Source organism: Callorhinus ursinus, unplaced genomic scaffold (assembly GCF_003265705.2).
Source record: "Callorhinus ursinus isolate GAN/ISIS: 27379988/994484 unplaced genomic scaffold, GSC_fseal_2.0 scaffold4, whole genome shotgun sequence".
In the NCBI taxonomy this organism is placed as follows: Eukaryota; Metazoa; Chordata; class Mammalia; order Carnivora; family Otariidae; genus Callorhinus; species Callorhinus ursinus.
This window is the reverse complement of record NW_027397066.1, coordinates 98,578,332-98,602,034: the sequence shown is the minus strand read 5'-3', so window position 1 is coordinate 98,602,034 and position 23,703 is coordinate 98,578,332. Positions and strand designations below refer to the sequence as shown.

At 37.4% G+C, this 23,703-nt stretch overlaps 1 protein-coding gene and 1 long non-coding RNA gene across 4 annotated transcripts in view; one reads left to right on the top strand and one right to left on the bottom strand.

Moving 5' to 3' along the window:
* Positions 1-3,342, bottom strand: part of MYOZ2 (myozenin 2) — a 41,487-nt gene extending 38,145 nt beyond the window's left edge. Inside the window, exons 1-2 of the mRNA XM_025873954.2 lie at positions 3,173-3,342; positions 2,527-2,615 (exon numbers count right to left, since the gene is read on the bottom strand). Coding sequence (XP_025729739.1) covers positions 2,527-2,602 — 76 coding nt within the window. The 5' untranslated portion in view covers positions 2,603-2,615; positions 3,173-3,342. The remainder of the gene's footprint in view (positions 1-2,526; positions 2,616-3,172) is intronic.
* LOC112825852 (uncharacterized) overlaps positions 1-23,703 on the top strand; it is a 56,695-nt gene that overhangs the window by 14,700 nt on the left and 18,292 nt on the right. The window lies entirely within an intron of this gene.

Genomic DNA, 23,703 nt, shown 5'->3' with positions numbered 1-23,703 from the left:
TGGGAGTGTGGTATATTTGCTGCTGGGACATAATCTGACACAACAAACATAATGGATCTGTAATGAGTAACAATTTGGGGTGTAGTTAGTAGAGGCTGGTAGTTATCTACATTTTTACTCATTCTATCCAGTTCTATGTATGTTAGTCTAGATGGGTAGGATTTTTCATTAATTCTTGACAGTTATTTCTCCTTTAGATGGAATGAGTGCTCTGATGTACAACTCTCCTTTTTTGATTCTTACATTTTCCTACCGATTGATCTCAAAGTTTCACCAGCTATAGTGTCTCTCCCAAACGACAAGAACTGGAGTGAACTTGCAGTTCATGTTAAAAGACAACCCATTTAGTCAGTTCATTGTCACGTTTCATCCTTCTCCAGGCTAAATGTTTTTGAAGTGATATAAAAAATAAAGGAGTTACAATGTACAAAAGAAAAAAAGTCCTGATGCACAAGGAGAGAAGGAGGGCTTTGAAAACATTCTTATCTGTTCAGTTTTATAAGGGAAGATCCAACCCAAGTTTGATTTACTGTGTTATAATTAAGATCGAAACAGTTGCATGCTCTATCTTAAAACATCCAGATTTTTACTGCTGTGAAGTATTTGAAAGTTTGGAGGATTATTCCCGAAAAGGTTTCTTTGTAGTCTGTCTCATCTTGGCATCCATGACACTTCCCTAGCTCTGGATCTCTGGACACCATATCATACACAAATAGTAAAGTTCCATATAAGATGTCAGAGGAAATAAGAGAGGGAAATTATTTAAGCTGTTTCATAAAGTACTACAGCTATTTTATCTGGGATGAGTTAAGAAAGTCTGCTATCATTCTGCATTATCTGGATACTTGACCTCCAAACACAGGCAGAGCATGTGACTCCACTTAAGGGGGTTGGAAATCTACCCATGACTTGGGAGGGAGGCTTCAGCAGACTTTACATGGCCAGGACCTACTGGTGGTAAGATAATAGTTTGGAGGGTTTTTTCCCCTTGAGATAGAATTGTATTTTTTCTTTATTTTCATAAACACAAAATTTACGTTATAAGAAAAAGAAAAAGATATTCTTACCCTTGTAGGTCTATGTCAGGACTAACATAGAGTAGAATCCAACACATGATTTAAACTGGGAATACATTAAATGGATCAATTGATTAATGATTAGAATGCAATTAAAAAATAACTTATCTCAAGTCCAGTTTTAAGGTAAATAATTTATTCTCAAACTCAAGTGTTATCCAGTTTTTCCTTGTTGATCAGGAAAACTATAAAAGCAATTTCAAGTAAACTACCTGAACCAGGAACTATAAAGAAGCATAAAAATTTAAAAGAAGTGTGAATTTCTGAACTTTGGACAGGTACAAGTTTAGTTCTGGAATCTGATTCAGAATTATTCTCACTTTATTCCAAGGTAGTCTGACATCATAGTAAAACATGAAAACTAAGTTGAATCCAGTATGCTAATTTTATATTGCAGAAAATAGAAAACGAAACTTAACAACAGGACTCTTCAGATATGTCTACATTGTATGGAGAGTATCTAAAGCAGTCTTTGATTGGTTCTATGCAGTGTGCTTTATGGAAGGTGAAATATGAAAACACTATACTTACCCCTGTTCCCGGCTGCCCCCACCAGATCTCATGCCTCTAGGTCTCAATAGTGTTCAGGTGAAAGGTTACATTCCTTGTCAATGGAGGGGAAATAAGGAGGCATTCTGAAAACTCCACAGATATATCTGGAATGGCTCAAATCAGCCCTTAAAAGCATCTGGATATTCTACCCATTCACTTTTAAAATTGATGCTATCCTTCGCTCATAAAGTTTCCTTTATAACAATCAAAATGCAATTTATAAAGCATTGCTTTCTAGAGGTATTTGCTAGAACTTAAGGAAAAGGAGAATGGAATATCATCTTGCATCTAATTTATATTAAATTTTTTGAGTCATATGCTTTGAGACTACATAAACTTTATATTTCCCTAGACATCATAAATAAAAGTAGATTTCTATTGAAAATATCTTAGTAAACCAATTACTAAATATGAAGACTGGTTTAGGGGTTATAGAAATTCACAATCTGAATTCCAACTTAAGAGTTTTTGTACAAAAAAGATGATAAAATATATTTTTAATGTTTTATGTAATATATAAGGTAAAAGAAAGCAAGATATGCCATGTGGGTTGGACCATGAAGACAAGTATGAGACCTGTCCAAAAAAAGGAATTGAGAGTGATATTAACTTATAATGTGAAATGTGAAAGGCAAGCCAAGCAGAATGTACATCAGCTGTCAGATTGCTTCATTCCTTTAGAGCAGTTGTTCATCTGAAAATAGCTTTCAGATGAGAAAGGATGACTACAAAAGGATTAGTTACCATAGGCTTTTCTACATCCCCTAGAGCTCCAGGTTTGTTATGACAGAATAGCAAGAATTTAAAGGAAGTAAACTATAGAATATTAAATATCATCAGGAAGGATCTTTGTTAATGCTGAGCTAGAGTAATGCTAAAAAAGGATTTTCACTGATACCATTTCCATGGATTTCCTTCATGATGGCTGATGCTTGCTGTTTTCTCTCCTTCACCATGGTATTATGTGAAAGCATGGTCTTTCGTTCCCTGTGGAAAATAAAGGAACGTTATTGAGGCAATGTGAAGAACTCCTCTGGGGTATTTTATAATCATCCTTTTGAAAGAGAGCATCTTCGTTCTTTATTAGGAATTTATTATTGTTTCTACTGAGTGACTTTAATATGCCTTATCTATCTTGTGACAGAGCATGTTATTCATTGACAGGCAATGTCACAGTGAACAGAAGATAATACTCAGAGTTTCAGTCCCAGTCTTATCTATACACTTGTACAATGGTCCCCAGGCAGTGAGAAACAATGAGAGAGCTGCCTCCTCTCCCCTCCCTCTTTCTTTTCCAGTTTATTTTAATCTGTCATCGTTTCCTTACTGGCCTTCATTTGTACCAGCATCACGGTACATCAGTTCCAGCAAACTGTAAGAACGAAGAAAGGACACTAGATTAAACCAGAACTCTTTGGTGGTGGCATTTTAATATTAGCATCAACAGCTGCCCTTTAAAGCAAAGAATGCCCATTTATGAGTCACCACTCTGAACCTCCTTGGACAACTGACTAATAAAACATTTTAAGAAACAATATACTCACCTTGCTCTTAGGCTGTGCTTTGCAGCGGGGATGAGTCCCAGTTTGTGGAGGAAAGAGTGGTGATGGAATATGGATGGCACTTGGGCCCGATGGTTTTTATCCCTGAGCCTGGGACGGCATGGTCCCTAGCTCTGACTCAAACTGGGGACTGAGCCTTTCTGAAGAGACTGGCATCCAGCTGACATCAACTGACTATATATAGCACCAAATACTTCAGCTACTCATATCTTCCTGGCGAAAGGGAGGAACAGAGAAAGATTAGGTTCTTTCCATTGTGTTTCTAGTTTGTGAGATGGTTGAAGGAACATACAGAAAGTTTTTATGGAGCACCTTCTCTATGAGGAGATAGTAGCCAAAAGGGATTTTTAAAACTTGTTAAGATGTAGATCTTGTGCTGCATCTTCTTGAGGTGGCAAGAGACACGTATGTGAATTAGAACAGATGATAGATCATTAACCATTACAATGAAAGTATGGGTAATAATATCTATGGAGTTTCAAGAATGAAGAAAGCAATGTTGGATGAACCAGTAGAGCCATTCCTTAAGCAGGAGTGAGAACTTATGCTAGGTACAGAAAAATGGGTAATATTTGAATGGCAAAGTGGGGGAACACTTGGCAATGGTGTAAAGGTTGAACCATGAAGCTATTTGAGTAAAAGTGGAGACTCATAACTGGGTCATACTTTTTGAAGAGACCTATAAAGAAGAGAGCCTACAAAGCTGACTAATCTTTGCAAGGTCTGAAGTGAAAGATTCCTGTTTGGGAGAATGAGAGGATAACAGGTTGGGAAGGTGGGCTTTATTGGCCTCCTTGCTGGTCTTTGAGCACAGAAGAAGTATGTTCTCATTTCTGGGCTTTGCTTTTACTATTTTCTGCTTGATGGAACATGCTCTTCCTCTACCCATGTGGCTCACTCTCCCAAGCAATCGGGACTCCATTCAATTACTGGTTCCTTATAAAGCACTTCCCCAGTCACCATGTCTAAAATATCACATGGTGCCATGCTCTGGTTCCTAATTTTGCTTCATTTTTCTTTATATTTTTCATTAATATTAAAGTCAAATGGAAGTGGATGAAAAACCCCCAAAACAGAAATTTTAAAAAGACAGAAGTTTGTTTTTCCCACATATAAACTTAGTCCAGAGGTAAATAATCTAGGATTGGTGTGATTGACATAATCATCAGGGGCTCAATTGCCTTCTAATTTTTTCCTCCATTATTCCCTAAAATGCAGTCCCCTTGGGCCTCAGTGGCTGCTCCAGCTCTAGCCAGCATGTTCATATTTTAGTTAGCAGAAAAAGGAAAAAGTAATGAGAAAGGCACACTGTCTCTTCTTCAGAACGTGTCCTGATATTGCTCAGATCTCTTTGGCTTACATCCCTTTGTCCAGAACTTAGTCGAGTAGCCATACAGAGCTCAAGAGAGGCTGGGAAATATAGATTTTATTCTGTGTGGCTGTGTGCCCAGCTAAAATTCAGAAGATAACTTACTGACAAAGGAGTTAAGTGGTTACTGTGTGACAACTCCCAGATTTTGACACAAGAACATATCGACATTATTTTATCTATCTGGTGTCTCTTTTTCCTACCAAAATACAAGGAAGTCCATAAAAGCTTGGGCATCAAGAATTGTGACTAGTATGTGGTGGGCACTCAATATTCATTGAACAAATTAATAAATGAGTGGGTTGGAGATTAATTGTGGAATGCATTAAAGGTTTGGCATGAATTTGGAATTCTCTTCCTGTTATGTTAAACACTTGGGAGGAAAATAGGATTGTAATAAATGAAGAGTAACTTGAATATGGGAAGGTGGTGGCCACTTATGAGAGAAATTGTTTTGAATGAGATTGAAATAGGTTATACTTTTGGTGCCTGGTCATAGGATTGCCTGATCACAGTTCAAGGTAGTAGTAGGTTTAAGCTGATTGCTTTGAAGATATTAATTAGGTACCAATGGGAAACCATTTTGCCAAAGCCAAATGAATTTAAACTCCCTCCTAAGATTCTCTAATTGCCCTTAAATTCCTGGCTCTAGCATTTACTGTAGTAAACTATTAGTTAGGTCTCCTGAACTCTTAGTTTTCTTACCTATAAAATGGAGATTACGGTTTCTACCACATCATGTCATGGACATTTTACATGTAATAATTTTAGAAATTTCTGATACTTAATAAAAGCTTAATGGATATTAATTTTTTCATTTACTATTATTATTCCTGCAATATGAAAGTATTAGAACAATCTACTGCATTATTCAGTAAAAAATAAAAATATGTTCAGAAAACCCCAGTTTTCTTACATAGTCACCTTCATCTGTTTCCAATTTTGTGTTATATAGCTCTACAGGTTGAACTGGTATCCTAAGCAGATAATAATTGTTATGTTACCTTTGATTTCTAAAATGAAAGGAGATTTTTTATTTTTTATTATTTTTTTTTGAAAGGAGATTTTTAAAAATTAATTATTTCTTTATTTATGGGGAGAGAGAGAGAGAAACCCATGCAGACTCTACACTGAGGGTGGAGCCTGATGCAAGGCTCAATGCAGAGCTTGATCTCATGACCATGAGATCACGACCTGAGCCAAAACCAAGAGTCAGATGCTTAACCAACTTCGCCACCCAGGAGCCCCTAAGATGAAAGGAGATATTTTAAATAATTGCAAAAGTTTTAAAGAATGTAACACCTTACTTGTTTTTGTTTTTCAGTTATACTTAAAATTGTTTGCCTTACTTTTAAGCTCATTCATATATATCTTTGATCGCTTTCTGCTTTTTGAGTTATTGTTTGTTCTGAAAAGAAGAAAGAACAAATCATTGGTATTGTAGCTTTCAGGCAGTGTATGCTATCCATGTGCTTCATGACTAGGCTAAATTTTGGAAAAGAACTCTACTAGTTTTTATAAAGCATTTTCAGATGGTCCATTCTGAAAGCCAGTGCATTTAAATTTTAAATCGAGTCACAGTTAATATATTTCTATTTCATCTGCAGAGATCTGGCTCTAGATTAAACTTCCCTTACATTTGTCGTATTGCAATCTTCCTTTGTCCTCAGCAGCCCCCCTCCCATCCCCAAGACCCAAGATGGCTTCCCCCCCGCCCCTCCACACACACACACTCTATATCAGAAAAAGATCTTTCCTACCCCCAGGATCTCAGTACCTACACTTGTCTTGCCCTATTAATTGTCCTATTAATTATTCTTGTCCCTGATGCTTCTTCCTAACCCTAATATAAGAAGAGTAGTACTTCAGGTTTCCCTCAAGGCCCTAAGTATTTTAAATTAAATGGTTCTAATAATAAAAGATGAGATCTTTTCTTGTAGGCAAAATAATGCGATTCTAATGGTAGAACTCGGTGCCTTGGGAGGCTAGTGAGGAAGAAGTTTATGGCTGAACTTGTCAGTGTCTCTGTAACCAAACTATTTCCATTACTGGGGCTGCCACAGTGTGTTTCCAACTCCTTCGCCACTTACTACAAGAAATAAAGAAAGAGACTAAATAAGGTGAATTTCACTGCCAATATACCACCTAACAAAAATCCACACCATGAAAGGCAACCTTATTTAGCCAGTGTGGTAAACAATGAGCCCTTTAGCCAAGTGGTAAACAAGGTCTACATTGATCTCCCTCTGACTGAGCACTTGTTTTTAAATTCTGTGTTTCTCCTTGTCCCATTTTCAGTCTATATTAGGTGACTGTGGGCTGTTAGAGATTAGGGCAGGATCCCGGGGGTGGGGGTGGGGGCAGGATGTGGGAACTGACTGTCTGCTAGATGGGCAGACAACATATCATCATTATTGAGACTCAGTTCTGGAAGAACGCACACATAACCCAAACAGGGCAGCTGCCAAGCTAATGTTAAATGACAAATCTGATAGGATGATCAGTTATTCACCAGCCTTCAGGGTGTCATGTATGGTGCTAACCCTGGGAAGAGAGAAAGGATAACAAAGGTGTAAAAACTTATAGCCGTTGAGGCTAAGGACGCATGGGTTTTGGTTTGTGTGAAAGGCCTATCTATTCTCCTTATGGCTAGTTGGCTTGCCGTATCTTCCATGGTTTCTATTTTTCTACATCGAGGAAGGTCCAGCTTACAATCAATCTCATTACCCAGACATAGCAAGGGCAGAATAGTTATAAGCAGTGCTGTGCTGATCATCCCACTGGCCAAAGTGAGACAGTACAAGACAGGTGAGTTTGCAACTGGTCTCACTATAGCAAAGGCCTAAGGGCACCTACAGGGGTAAGAGGAACTGTTAAAACCACCATTTAGTTAATGTTTGCTAGGCAGGGCAGTTGGTCACGCATTGGTCTACGGTTTTGTAACCTGCTCTGCCTATAAATCGAGGGTGAAATGTTTCACCTTAATCTGAAAGGAGAAATCAAGTCCCCCAAATTGTGTGTGTGTATATATGTACTAAACAGCATCACGTAAACACATATATGCAGTGCTTGTGGTCCCAATCAAAAAATAAGTGGAGGAGAGAGGAAGAAGTAAAACCAGATGAAACTGAGAAAATATGATGTCTAAAGTGGACAAAGGGCTTTTTCTTAAAAAAAAAAAAAACCAAAACACACAACTTTTAACTTCATCATACTTTTTTAGCCTTACTCTTGCATTACAGAGGAGGAAACTGACATTCTGAGAGATCAAGTAAAACCCCCACGCATCATCTTTGAAAATTATAGAGATGGAATTAACCATTTGTTTTGTCTGATCCAGAGCCTCTTGTATTTTCACTATACTGTGCAGAAATGTCTATCTTCCCAATCTCCGAATTTCTCCGCATTGATATCTTCATAACAAAAATAAAGAAGCAGCATTGAGAACTGTCAGAATAATTATTTCAATGTGCTCCTTATTGATTCCCTTTAGAAGAGAGCACCCCAACATGTGGTTTATTTTGGCTGGGGTCCTTTTTACTTATAACATTTGTGGCTCTTTTCCATCTCATGTTTTTCTCGTTTGCAAGCTTCTAGAGCTCCTCATGGTGTCTATTCTCAGGGTGCTTTCCTTTCCTTCAGCTGTGCAAATACTAAAGTTATTCAAGTGCTGAACATAAACAAATGGAAACATGTGCCATTTGCTGTGCAGACCTCTCCTTCCTTTCCTGGCTGCTGTACCACACACACAAACACGCTTACTACCTTCAGGGCCAAAAATAAGAAGCAAATCCAACTCTATCAAAATAATCCATTTATAGGCAAACCCAGGGTTTTTTACCTGCCTTCCTCTACAAATTTATTTCTCTTGCTTAAGCATTTCCTTCTAGGCTCTTAAATTAAGCGTTAAGGTAAACTGAGGTGAAAAGGAGAGTTAAACAGAACCCAATGACCAGCTTGTCAAGGACAGCTCACAGAATAGGGTTGGGAACTTGGAAAGAAAGAAAGTTTCATATATAGGACTATTAAGAAACAAGTTGCCAAAGCAAACCCGCAAATCATTTTTTTTCCTTTGCTTGCATAATCCCAGCATTTATCCAGAACTTTGTCACATTTCCTTTCATGATTCTAGCCAGCCTGTATTTTTCCTACAGTCTATGGAAGCATTTTCTTTGATAGTTTTCTCACCTGCAAGAAAATGTACCCCTGCTATTATATACAAATTTAGCATGACCTAATTAAATAAAGGTTCATTAAAGAAAATACGAAGTTTTTTAAAGAATGTATAGTCCACAATTTTTTGCGAAGCCTCTGGATTTCACAGCTATGTATCACATGGACACCCATAGCATCAGTGTCTTAGAGCAGTTCTGTGGCATGGTGCTTATCACAATGCCTGGCTCATATTAAGTGTGTAATAAAGGTTAACCATCATTATTATTATCATCAAAAATTTAACTGTAGCATAAACATGTGAAAGGATGACAAGCAAAATATGTGAAGTCACCTTAAATAACAATAGCTTAATTCCCATTTGCCAATGAGACAAAGAGAGGTTAGATCACATGCTAAAGGTCACACAGATAGAAAGAAAAGAATAGCTCCTTAACCAAGAAAGACGGATATGATTTGAGCTGTGGTAGTAATACACAGAAATAAAGCATGTGTAGATCAGAAGAGGGATTGCTAAGAAATAAAGCATCCAGAAAAGAACAGTGAAGGTTCGTGTACTTGGTAAGTATATATCCTATGTGAAAGTGATTTGTCAGTGTTTTCACAACCTAATGGCATTACTAAATAAATAGGAATAAGTCCCCATATTCTGAATCTGCTCACCATCCAAATGTCCACTAATTTGCTGGTTTCCCATGAGTTTGTCTAAATTTAACCCACCTACTAGTTTATTTCATTAAACTATGACACATTTTAAAAGTAAAAAATTCAGTGTCTCATAAATGTTTGCTGAATGAGTAAGAAAGTAAAAAAATGAATAAGAAAAAGTTAAAGAAATTAGATAAGAACCAGGAGAGGAAAGTTCAAAAGAAAAGAGGATTTCCAGGCACTGTCAATTTCTACAGAGACTGACATATGAGAAAAGGTCATTGGATTTGGCAAGAAGTCAGTCTTTGGCAGAAGAGAGACATCGTCTTAATGTGGTAGTCATAGAACCCAAATAGAAAGGATTTAAGGCAATAATGAGTGGTTAGGAAGTGTAAGCTGCAAATGGGAACTATTTATTTGAAAGGACTGGCCATGAACTAAAGGGGAGAAAGAGTTCAGTAGCTAAAAGGAAAACAAGTTGCAAGTGTGTGTGAGTGTGTGTGCATGCATGTTTTGGAAGAGGAAATTCGAACATATTTGGAGATAAAAGAGAAATACTCATCTGTGAAGCAATAAGAAATTTGATAATTTGAGATTTGGAGTGGTACACATCATGGTAGATGTAGGTCTATGATGGTTGATCATTGGAGAGAAATCCTGGTAGGAGGAAAGAAGTATGTGACATGCAATGTTTAAAAGGAAATGTGCAGGGGCGCCTGGGTGGCTCAGTTGGTTAAGCGTCTGCCTTCAGCTCAGGTCGTGATTCCAGGGTTCTGGGATCGAGTCCCATGTCGGGCTCCCTGCTCGGTGGGGAGTTTGCTTCTCCTTCTCTGTCTGCTGCTCTCTCTCTCACTCACTCTCTCTCTGTGTCAAATAAATAAATAAAATCTTAAAAAAATAAAATAAAAGGAAATGTGCAGTGAGATTTGGTATCAGGGCTAGGTGGTGCCCTCAGGAGGATCTCCAGCATGCCATCACCAAGATAAATTTGCAAGGGACCAGGTTCTGAGCAGGTCCAGACATGCCAGCTTCCCAACTGCATTAGTCTTAGTAAGGCTGTGCCCCGTCAGTTCGTGAAATTACGTTTAAGACAGGCATAAGTGGCTGATCCTGACTTCTCTCCCAGCCTTTTCACCTGTATTTCCAAATTGCAATTAGAACTCCCATTTTAGCATCCTACAAACAGCATAACATTAACATATCCCAAACTGGGCTCATCGTCTTTCCTCTCAAATGAGCCCCTCGTCCTGAATTCCCCATATAGGCATATAGAGAATGTAGACATCACTACCGACACTGCAGACCAAGCCAGGAATCATCATAGAATCTTCTCCTTTCCTTTCCCCCTTACAATCTAATCAAGCACTTAAAATCACTTTTAGCCTGGGGAATGGAAGTCTACCTTAACCCCATCTCTCTCACCCAAAGGAAGAGAGGAGATAATAACTTGAGTGTTGTCTCTCAAGACACAAATCTGGCCAGAGTGGGTGGTGACTGTAGTCACAGTGTGTTGATAGGTCATACAAGCAGGTCTTGTTCCATTCTTAGCTCTCTATTCCAAGCATGCAGCAACGGTTGTAAGGCAACTGCAGTCCCAGCCTTCTTGCTCTTCTCTCCTGTTTTTCATTTCATATGATTGACAAGATTATATTAAAATTATGTTTGGGCTTGAGGTTGTTAGGATCTCAGGTCTCCACTCATGTTCATTGTTTGGGACCCTGAAGTTTTGCTAACAGCAGGTTTTCCCCTCTACCTGATGACCTCTCTTGGTGAGTTTCCATTGATTTTTCCATAGCTTCCATCTACAAATAGTTTCACCTCCTTGTAACCTTTTCTGATCTTCCCAAGTAGTTTGTGCTTGCTCTTGGGTCACTTGCTCTTCTGGGTTATGTTGTATTGTGTTTAAATGTACAATACATCTATTATGTATTCAGTTTCTTTGTTCTAACAAGACTCTAATGTTTTATTCCCTAGTAGATTAAGTCACTTTGTAATCCCAGTGCTTATGATGGTAATGGCACATCATAGTCGTGTGGCAAATATTGGTCGGATAGCATAGTATAATGCATGGCACATGGCAGGACTGTAATGGATTTTAGTTCCTTTCACCACTGTTAACTTAACCGTTCATTCTCCATTCTTATCTCTTGATCCCATGATATGCAGTGGTGGGTCAAGGAGTGATGCTGGTTTGGAGAACTTTACCTCCCTTATTTGGTGTCAAAACCCTTGAAGCTGAACTAGTGTGCATGCCATGCAAACACAACCTCAATATATCTCAAATAGACACATATATCTTCAGTCAAAAATGCATCTTCAGTATTAGAAAGGTTTTCTTTTTTTATTGAAGTATAGTTGACACATAATGTTCCATTAATTTCAGGTGTTCAATACAGTGATTTGACAGCTCTATACATTACGCTGTGCTCACAATGTACTACCACCTGTCACCATACAATGCAATTATAATACGAGAAGCTTTGTCTCTTGATTCCAGAAAACCATATACTCCTGGTTTTCCTCCCATTTCTTCCTAGTTTATTCATTCAAAAAATATTGATTGAGCAAGTGACATGTATTAGGTATTATTCTAGGCACCAAGTAGTAAATCAAATTTTAAAAATTGCTATCTTCATGGAGCTTACATTCCAGTGAGAGAGATAGGCATAGGGCAAGATGAACAGGTAGAATATACCATATGCTAGATGTGATCATTATAAAGACAAACAATAAAGTAGAAAAGGCAGGCAACATTGTTGGGGAGAGTGATTGTGATTTTAGAATGACCAAAGAAGTCCTCATTGAAAAGGTGACATTCGAATAAAGACCCAAAGGAAAGGCAAGAGGAAGCCATGCGGTTGTACTAGGAGAACATTCCAGGAAGAAGGAGCAAGTATCCCAAGGTGTTAACATGTCTGGCATATTTGAAAAAAGTGAAGAGGCTAGTGTGACTAGGGCAAAGTAAGGGAGAAAGAAGTCAGGAGATTGGTCAGAGGTACATCAGTCTTCTATTTCTACATATATTTCTACATCTCACTTAAGCATCTTCTCAAAAGGTAGCTAGAACCTTTTAAAGATCAAATTTAACTTCTCTGCTCAAAAATGCTCTAATGGATTCATATCCTAGAGTAAAATCCAGCCCTGAGAATAGCCTAAAATTATCCTCCACACTCTTACCATATGATAACTTTCTGACCACATCTTCTATTCTCTCTCTTGCACTTGCTGCTCTAGACCTCCAAATTTCTTTGCTTTGCTCAAACATTCTAGGCTTGTTCCTTCTGCCAGGAACACTTTCTTCCAGGTATGTGTGACTCTCTCCAAAACAGTTCAGGTCTTTACTCAATACCACCTTCTCAGTGAAGCATTCCTTGTCTACCCTGTTAAAAAATACAATACCTCTTCCCTCCAGAATTCCTCCACCTCCCTGATTTAATTTTCTCTGTGATACTAATCACTATCTACCATATTTATGTGAATGCCACGAAGGCACGGACTATTATCTGTTTTTTGTTCTCTGCTGTATTTCTAACATCAAGAATAGTATCTAATACATTGTTGGCTTAATATACTTTAATAAATGGATGGATGGGATGAATGAATGCAATAAACATACAATCTCAGCAAAAAGTCTGCTTGCTATGCAAATGTTGTTTCAAACTTGTCTCCTATACGCTCTTCCCTCAAAATTCCGTCACTTAGTCTCCTCCTAAAAAATGCTGAAACACCCATAGATGGTACAGTAGAAAGTACATGTGGTTGGGGCTCAAGAGTCATACTGAGGGCTTCTTGAGGTCATGCCTATAGAAGGCATTTATAAAAATGATTAAAGTGTTGTTTTTGTTTTTGAGGATTTCATAGTCCAGTTGGGGAGAAAGTTGTATACTATGTGACTTGCATAAAAAGAAAAAGTTTTAATGTAAATATTCACAACTTTCCCTTTGGGTGGCAATTCCTAAATACTTTTTTGAGCTATGGCAGCAGACAGCAGCAAATTTGAAACTTGCTTGATTTACATTAAAAAGAAAGAGGAGTGCTTGAAATTTTTTCTTCTGCAGAAGAAAGGCCATATTGGAAGTGAAGGAATTAAATGGTGGTAGTAAGATGGATGGACTATGATCAAGCAATAATTATGGGCTGAGATTTTAGCAATAGGGTGCATGGAGGGGAATGAAAAGAAAGATTTTGGAATGGCTTTCATAAGAATTGGAGGAAGCAAGTGGATAAAGAAAAGTTTTAGATATTTATGGGTCAAGCAAAGGAACTGTCCTTTCTTTCCTCTAGAATATTTCAGTTTTATGGCCATTTTTTCTTTTTAAGAGCACCCAAATTATTTGGTTGCAAATATACCTCTAAGAAGCTGAGTCAGTTCATCTAACATTGCTATTTGGTGTGGAAAATGTCTTGTTTCAAAATGATAATTTCAGTTTTGCCTAATCACTATGTAGCAGTTCATTCTGACTACAAGTAGCAAAGAAGATGAGGGGCTGTTCTTAGTTTTTTATTAAACCATGCCATCAGCATAGAAGAGAATGTTTGTTAAGGCAACTATTGCATCTGGTACTTTTACAATCAGAATCTATGAATCTATATGTGTATAGGAAGCTCCTTTTTATCTAAGAAGCACTGCATTTATACTTTCATCAGTTACTCTCTTGAATATTTTCCTCTTTTTTCCTCTTTTGTTACTTTCCTTCTCCTTTTTTTGGCTGAAATTTTATGTTAAATCATTTTCACACCACAAAAAAATCATAAAATTTCATTAATGTTAAATATTTTTCCCATTCTGCCCCCCATCTTTGCATGCAGGACTCATAATTGATGAGTGATTGATGAACTGGTCCAAATAAGGACTAGAAAGACACTTTTCTGCCTTCCCTGTTGAAGGATCTCTGAGTGGGGAATTTCTGTATCCCACAAGTGGATTATCACAGGATCACCCAGTTGGTGGGTGAGGATATGTTATGAAAAAAATCTCCTCAGTTTACTCTTAAAATTTCCAAATCGTGTTTACTTAGTTGAATTGACTAGAATGCTAGGGCTCTGAGACTACTGGGGCAATAACCAGAAGTTCCCAGGTGATGCATATCTAAAGGGAAGCATTGCTCCCACCACCACCATCACCAGCACTACCACCATCATCTATAACAACTATCATTTCTATACCCCTTATGGTGTATCAGAGACTGTTCTAGGTGTTTTACATAAATTAACTCATTTAATCTTCACAACCCCCTAGATGAGTTCTGTTATCATCACCTCTTTTTTACAGGTAAAGAACAGAAACGCAGAAGACTTAAGTAACCTGCCCTAGCTCAGAAGCATTGTTGCAAAGACTCAAACCCAGGTTGTTTGGCTTCACAATAGATGCTCTTTACACTGTCTTTAATAGTAATGAAGGTCCAGACCATCACAATTCATATCTCCCCATTAAATTTAAAATCTTTAAGGTAGACATGTCTTTTACTCTTAGTGAGTTGCTTGTTGTCCTACGTATACTTGTTGCTGTAAAAACTGGATGCTTTAGGAACAGAGCCATTAGCAGAGAGAGAGAGACCTGAATAACCAATTTAGCTGATTCTGGGACAGATTCTGTTTCCCGTGTGCAGAAAATGTACAAAGTAGCCATGAATTGGATCTACTTTTAACTTGGATAACACCGCTAAGCCTTACCTTACATAGTTGAGCCTTGAACAACATGGGTCCAATTATACACAGATTTTTTTCTGATAAATACAGTGCAGTGCTGTAAGTACATCATTTTCTCTCCTTTATGTTTTTCTTAATAACATTTTCTTTTCTCTAAGCTAGTTTATTGTATATGTATAAAATACAAAGCATACGTTAATCAACTGTTTATGTTATCAGTAAAGCTTCTGGTCAACGGTAGGCTATTAGTAGTTAAGCTTTTGGGGAGTCAAAATTATATGCAGATTTTTGACTGTGGGGAATTGTGGGGGTTGGTGCCCCTAATCCCCATGTTGTTCAAAGGTCAACTGTATATTTCAATGGCCCATCCCATAGTAAACTGCAGCATTTGAACTGTCTCTGTGTGAAGAAAGACCCAGGCAAATTTATTTCCCTTAGGCAACACACAGTGGGAAAATATCTCACTTCTTAAGAATTTGTTCTTTACCTGTTTACTAAACAATTGCAGAAAAAAAACCAGATGATTTTTTAAGTAAATATGTATTTACTTAATGTATTTATTATATGAGTCTGTGTATTTAGAAACAATTTGTCTTTTAATGGTCTATTTCGCCCAATTTTATTACTAATATATGAACATTACATTCTAAGTTATGAAGCTCAATTTTAAAATGAATACCTGTGAATATATTGCTCAACTTAAGTAATAGAATGCTACCAATGCTATTGAAGCCCATATCCGTCCCTTCTATCTTTTCCCTGCTTCCCTGTCCCTCCCCAGAAGTACTCATATTAATAAATACTTTAAGTCATTTCCTAGGTCATCTTCATGGTTTTTCCAATGAGCACGTATATATTGCTAAACTTGTAGTTTGCTCTGGGTTATTTTTGAACTTTGTAAAATATTAACAAATTATCTATATTCTTCAGCAACTTCCTTTTCACTGAAAAAAGTTTCTAAGATTCATCCATGTTATGTTATAGCTGCAGGTTAATGATTTTCACTACTGTTTAGTGTTCACTGTATGAATATACCACACTTTTACTAATTCAGTCTCTTATTGAGAGATATTTGTTTTTTTGGTTTTTTTTTTTCCCCATTAGAAGCAGTGTTGCTACAAACACTAGTACATGTCTCTTGGGGGCACTTATGCAAGAGCTTTTCTGGAGAATAAAGCCAGGAGTTAAATTTGGAGTTTGTAATGATTACACCAATATATCCTCCTACTAGCGGCCTTTAAGAGTTCTACTACATTTTGCATCCTCCGCAACACCTGGCAGGTGAGACTTTAACACTGTCATCAATCAAATAGGTGTAAAATGTGGCTTCATTTGTATTTCCTTGATAACTAAAGTAAGGTTGTGGCCTTCCCAAGTTTATTGGACATTCATTCATATTTCTCCTTGAGAAATGTCTGTTCTTATCTTTGTCTCTTTTTCTATTGAGTTGTTTGCATTTTTCATCTTGATTTTTAAGAGTTGTTAAGTAGTCTGGTAACTAATCCTTCCTTAGCTATTTGTAAAATGAGTACTTTTCTGCTTTCCTTTTTCCACTATGTTTTGACATCTTTTTTTATAGCTTTGGTTTAAACAAAGTTTAACCTTCCTATGTATTTGAGACATCAATCATTTACTTTATGATTGGGGCTTTTTCTGTCTTTTTTAAATTGTAGTCATAAATCTATTCTATTTTCTTCTAAAATTTACAAAGTTTTGCTTTTTCACATTTAAGGTCTTATTCCATCTGAAATTAATTTTTTGTGGGGTATGAGGTAGTGATCCAATTTTATTTTTTATTCAAATGGATAACACTTGTCCTAGCTTTAATTATAGAACTGTGCATCTTTTTTAACTAACCTAGAAATCCAACTTTGTCATATATTAAGTTTTTATATATGTTTAGGTCTGTTTCTATGACAGCTATTATTTTCCATTGGCCTGTTAATGTTTTTCCATTTCAATATTACACACTCTTAAATTTTATAACTTTATAATGAATCCATATTTGGCAAGGCAAGTACCCTCTTCTTGTTCTTCTTTAAGAAAATTTTGGCTCAGGGACGCCTGGGTGGCTCAGTCAGTTAAGCGTCTGCCTCCAGCTCGGGTCATGATTCCAGGGTCCTGGGATCGAGCCCCGCATCAGGCTCCCTGCTCGGCGGGAAGCCTGCTTCTCCCTCTGCCTCCACTCCACACTGCTTGTGTGTCCTCTCTCTCTGACAAATAAATAAATGAAATCTTAAAAAAAAAAAAAGAAGATTCTGGCTCATTGTGGATCTTCCACATACATTTCCAAATTATCTTGTTCGGGTCAAGAACTATGAGAGCAGTGATATTTTATAATATTTGCAAGCCAACATGTTATCTTACCACAGTTTCATAGATACTGGCAGAAGATACGAACTCCTGAGTCAGAGACAAAGGACTTTAGTTAAGGCACAGCAAGCCGCATGAGCTTCATGTTTGCATCAGTTCTTGTTTCCAAGTGCAGTTGGGCCGCATGGATGGGCTCAGATGGATGCCTGCGTATACACTGGGTTGCATTTTAGGAGAGAAACCCTAAGCTTAGGGAACTTGAGTCTTTTTTAATTGGCAGTAATTTTTAACTGCTTTTTGTTCCAGAAGGAGACACTGTATCTTCCAAGGCTATTCACTATACAAACATCCCTGACAAGTTAGTCCAGAACAAAAGACAGTCAGTGTCTCTTATCTTTTAATTTTTCATGTATTCTCTTATTTTTAAACTTTCTGCTATAGCTACAGTATTCCCCCTTTTCATCCCTCATATTGCTGATTTTTTACTTTACGTTTTTGCTTGAATCTACTTTGCTGGGGTTTGTTAATTTTATTAGTCTCTTCAAAGACCAACATTTCATTTTGTTTCTCTTCTATTACATGCTTGTTTCTATTTCCATTCTTTTCCATATGATTTTCCTCTTCCAGCTTTCTTTGGGTTTATTTTTTAATTCCAGTATTTAAAATTTTTTTATTACACTCTTCTCTTTAACTCTTGAGTTACCATAATCGTGGTTAAAACTTTGCAAACAGAGAGAATTATTTTTAGCTCTCATTTTATTTTTAATTTCTGTGATAAGCTATCAGCTACAACAAACAATTCCAAATTTCAAAGGGCTTAACGCAGTACAAGTTTATTTCTTGTTCATTCAAAGTCCATCCTGATTATTTTTATGTATGTATGACACAGAGAGTAAGCTTCTTCCCGTTTTTAAATTGCCAACATCCTCAACGTGCAGCTCTGTATGTTTTAGGTGAAAAGGAAGCAAGAATGTACAAGATTGCACAGGATATTCTGTGTTCAGACCTGAAATTACATGCATCACTTCTTCCTACAGGACAGACCTAAGTCTTCTAAATATAAAAGGGATTCTAGGGGCACCTGGGTGGCTCAGTTGGTTGAGCGACTGCCTTTGGCTCAGGTCATGATCCTAGAATCCCAGGATCAAGCCACACATCGGGCTCCCTGCTCAATGGAGAGTCTGCTTCTCCCTCTGACCCTCCCGCTTCTCATGGTCTCTTTCTCTCTCTCTCTCACTCTCTCTCTCAAATAAATAAATAAAATCTTAAAAAAAAAAGGGATTCTAAAACTGGGGTTTAATTCTATGACCAGGACTGATAGGAAAATCAGAATCCTTGCCACGATTTCTAATGATCAGAAAATGTGTTGTGTATGATACCAATTCTTTCCAATTACTGGATACAGACTTCTATATATATCAATGAAATCAAACTTGATAATTTTATTGTTCAAATTACTTGCAATATTGGTTTTTCTTTCTTTTATTAACTCCATTTTATTTTTTATTGAAATACATTTGACATACAACACTGTGTACATTTAAGGTGTATGTGTTGATTTATAACATTTATATAATATGATTGCCCAACTGTAGTGATAGTTAGCATCTTTATCATGTCACATAATTATCATTTCTTCTTTGTGGTGGGAATAATTAAGATCTAGTCTCTTAGCAAGTTTGCCAATTATAATACAGTATTGTTTGTATATTCAGTACACTGTGATTTGTAGATCTCCAGAACTTCTTTATTGATTGCAACTTTGATGGTTTTATTACTCTAAGTATTTTTTTAAAGATTTTTTATTTATTTAACAGAAAGAGATAGCAAGAGCAGGAACACAAGCAGTGGGAGTGGGAGAGGGAGAAGCAGGCGTCCCGCCGAGCAGGGAGCCCGATGCGGGGCTCGATTCCAGGACCCTGGGATCATGACCTGAGCTGAAGGCAGACGCTTAACAACTGAGCCACCCAGGCTCTACTTATCTACTCTAAGTATTAATGACGAAAAGAGATGTGTTAGATATTTCCCACAAATATTTGCATTTTTCAATTTCTCTTTGTAGTTCTTTTTGTTTATATGTTATTTATTTTAAGGCTATGATATCAAATAATATAATCCTATAAATGTGATATTCTTTTGATTATATCTTGTTATTTTTATAGAGTTTTCTTCTTTACTAGTAGTATTTTTTTCCTTGAAAGAATAATTTTGGGGGTGCCTGGGTGGCTCAGTTGGTTAATGGTCTGCCTTCAACTCGGGTCATGATTCCAGGGTCCTTGGATGGAGCCCCACATCCAGCTCCCTGCCCAGTGGGGAGCCTGCTTCTCCCTCTGCCACTCACCCTGCTTGTGCTTGCTCTCTCTCTATTAAATAAAATCTTTAAAAAAAAAAGAATTTTGTCTGACATTAATTATGGCTATATTACTTTCTTTTGGTTAAATTTGCCTGGTTGTCCTGAAACTCTGACTAGATGTATTTTGGACTTCCTCTGTTTTCTTTATGTCTTCAACTCTTTTTTTTTTTTTTGGTTATGCAATATGGAATATATTATCATTGTCAAAGCTTCAAATGATACAGAAATATAAGGAATACACATTTAAGTTTCTTTTTTTTCTTTCTTCCTTCCTTTCTTTCTTTCTTTTACTTTTTTGATGTAATGTTCCATGAGTCATTGTTTGCATATAACACCCAGTGCTCCATGCAGTACGTGCCCTCTTTAATACCCATCACCAGGCTAACACATCCCCCCACCCCTCTCCCCTCTAGAACCCTCAGTTTGTTTCTCAGAGCCCATAGTCTCTCATGGTTCGTCTCCCCCTCCGATTTCCCCCCCTTAATTACTCCCTTCCTACTATCTTCTTTTTTTTTTTTTAAACATATATTATTTGTTTCAGAGGTACAGGTCTGTGCTTCAGCAGTCTTACACAATTCACAGCGCTCCCCGTAGCCCATACTCTCCCCAATGTCCATCACCCAGCCACCCCATCCCTTCCACCCCCCACCACTCCAGCAACCCTCAGTTTGTTTCCTGATATTAAGAACTCCTCATATCAGTGAGATCATATGATACATGTCTTTCTCTGATTGACTTATTTCGTTTAGCATAATGTCCTCTAGTTCCATCCACGTCGTTGCAAATGGCAAGATTTGGGGGTTTTTTTGGTTTTTTTGATGGCTGCATGATATTCCATTGTATATATACCACATCTTCTTTATCCATTCATCTGTTGATGGACATCTTGGCTTTTTCCACAGTTTGGCTATTGTGGACATTGCTGCTATAAATATTGGGGTGCACATACCCCTTCGGATCCCTACATTTGTATCTTTGGGGTAAATACCCAGTAGTGCAATTGCTGGGTTGTATGGTAGCTCTATTTTCAACTTTTTGAGGAACCTCCATACCGTTTTCCAGAGTGGCTGCACCAGCTTGCATTCCCACCAACAGTGTAGGAAGGTTCCCCTTTCTCCACATCCTCGCCAACATCTGTCATTTCCTGACTTGTTTATGTTAGCCATTCTGACTGGTGTGGGGTCGTTCCAAAGAAGACATCCAAATGGCCAACAGACACATGAAAAAGTGCTCAACATCGCTCAGCATCAGGGAAATTCAACTCTTTTTAAAAGTATTTCCCATCTTTTTATCTCTATTGCTGTATTCTGTGTAATTTCTCTTTTTGCATAAGAATTTTCCATGTTATTAATTGTACCCATCATGGTATCTATCTGCTGTTTTTAATCCCTGCATTGACTATTTACTTTTAATTATTATACTCTTATTTCTAGATCTTTTTTCCCAAATCTACCTAATCTCTTGCTTATTAGTGAGGTTTTTACCTTCCCCCTTCCCCTTTTAAAACTTCTTTAAACATATAAATGTATTTTCTAATATATTCTCTGTACATTTCCAGTATTCAAGTTCTTATTGTTTATAGTTCCTATAACAATGTTTGTGGTGGATTAGTTTTTTCTCATGTGTTTTGTGATTTTTCTTTTATTGCAAACTTTTCTTCACAATAAAACACAATCCTTTGGACTTTCCTAATTTATTCCTCCGGAGAGGATCTGTGTTTCTTTCTGGCACCTGTATGAGGACATTACAGACCTGGGTCTAGTTTAAATGGGCCCAGAAATGAACATTTTTAGCTTACGATTTTCCATATCATGTAAACAGTGTAAATTTTGATCCTAAATGCATGGCTGAAACTTCCAGGGGCTACAAATTCTCAGGAGAGCTTTGGCCCTGTATTTAAATCTCTTTTAGACAATTTTCTTTGCTGCTTGCCTCTGTGAAGTGTTGTTTATTCAGTTATTTCTAGTGAACTCTTTTCCTGCATACCTGGCTTTTCCTGAGCATGGCTTTCATGCTGGAGGGTCACTAATGGAGCTTTCTGCTCTGGGAAGATGCAAAGTTCTAGACATCCTGGATATATAGATTCTCCCAGGGCACCCAGCTTCTTCTCCCTTACTTCCCTAAACTCATACTCCTGCTTAATTCCTGGAAACCTCGTCCATTTATTGTATACAAAGTATGTATATATATATATATATACACAAACTATAGTATGTATATATACATTTATACATTATATACAAAGTGCTTTTAGGATTTTACCTAGCATTTTTTCAGTGAATTAAGAGAATTCTGAATGAATGTCTTTGTTACTTTTTTTAAGTAGCATTTAAATACAGTTGAAATCAGTACAGATATTTGTGGGAGAGATCATAATTTTTGCAATCTATTGCCAATGCAGGGTGCCCTGGTGAATTGGTGGGTCCCTTGAAATGACTCCTCCACCAATGATCAGAATTGGTGAATTCTGAATGGCATATAGATTGGAACTACAGTTCATATGAGGCATGTGAAAATGCAGTGCTCGCTCTCCCACTAAGTGACTTTGTTAATCTCTCTGGTGTCAAGTCACCCTTTGGGGTTTGAGTTCTCTCCTCTCTAAGATGCATTGGTTTATCTAGGATCTCTTCTCAAGCGGTATGGGTTACAGAGGTTCTGGGAGATACTGAGCTCTTTGACACCCACCCACTGGCAGCAGGAGCCCCATTGCCGGTCATCTGTTGTCTCCGACAGTCTCATCTCTTTATCCCAGTGTGCCACACAAATAGCATTTTCTGTGTGCACTCTGTTGAGGAAAGGGTTAAAAGGTATGGTCTAGAAAATCTTCTAACAGTCTTTCTGTCTCTAAAACTCTTGAATCTAAAGTTAACTTTAGAAGTGATTAACTATTAATGCATTTTTCTTCTCTGGGCACTTGTTCAGTGAATGAACATGCTGTACCCAAGAGAAGGGAGGGTGGGTTTTATCTAGAGTTACTTTGAACTGAAGTCTTCAAAAGGAGTTGAATATTTTTTTGAATGAGGAAAATCCCAAGAATTTTGGGCTAAGTAACTTGTTCAGAGCCAGTAGTGCCAATCTAGGATAATAGTTGTGCTGATTTGATTTGAACAAGCCAAGACCCTTGATGGCTCCTTGGACACAAATCATATTTTTTTTTATAACTAGTTTCATTGTGCTTCTTCTCCTCTTCACTTTTTCCCCCCACGAGTACAGTATTATAGAGACAGCTTACATGACTTCATGTCCTTTTCTTTTTTTTTTGTCTATATTTAATAGTTTATGCCTTTGTTTTACTTTTTGTTTTCAATCCCTCCATTTCCCTGGTATTTTGAACAGCTTGAAATAACAGAAGCTGATTTCACTTCCCAAAGACTCATGTGCATAAAACCTATGAAAAACAATGATTGGTTTTATTGATACCTGAAAGCATGGGTTCCAACATGCTCTACTTCTGGCTGTTTCCAGCATGATCCCGAGTCATGCTTTAAGAAGACTGTTTAGCACTCAGCAACCCAGAGTTCAGTCTGGACTGGAACTGAACTGCGTTCAGTCTGGCATTGTTTATGTTGGGATGTAGCATGTTTTTAAAACAACAGATTCCTGTCTCCACTCCACTCCTACGAAATCTGAGCCTCCATTAGTGGGGGTCAGAGAAGGCAGTTTTACAAAACATTAGTTTTAGCTTTTGGAAACAGCTGAAAGAATGAATCACTTGGCTGAAAAATGGAGGAAATGTTTAAAAAGACTTTGTAAAAGATATATATATATATTTGTTCTTGAAGGATATATCAAATATTTGCCTCATGAGGAACACTGGGGCAGGGTATCTTGGTCAGAAGGAGTGGCACGAGTCAAGAGTGAGACCCCACGGCATATCTTTGAGAACCGAGAATGATCCCCAATATAAGAGATAGACATAAGATAAGACGTAAGATAAGATATAAGGCTGATCCCTGACATAAGAGATAGAAATGACAGAAGATGGGTCAGGAAAGTATATTAGGGCTA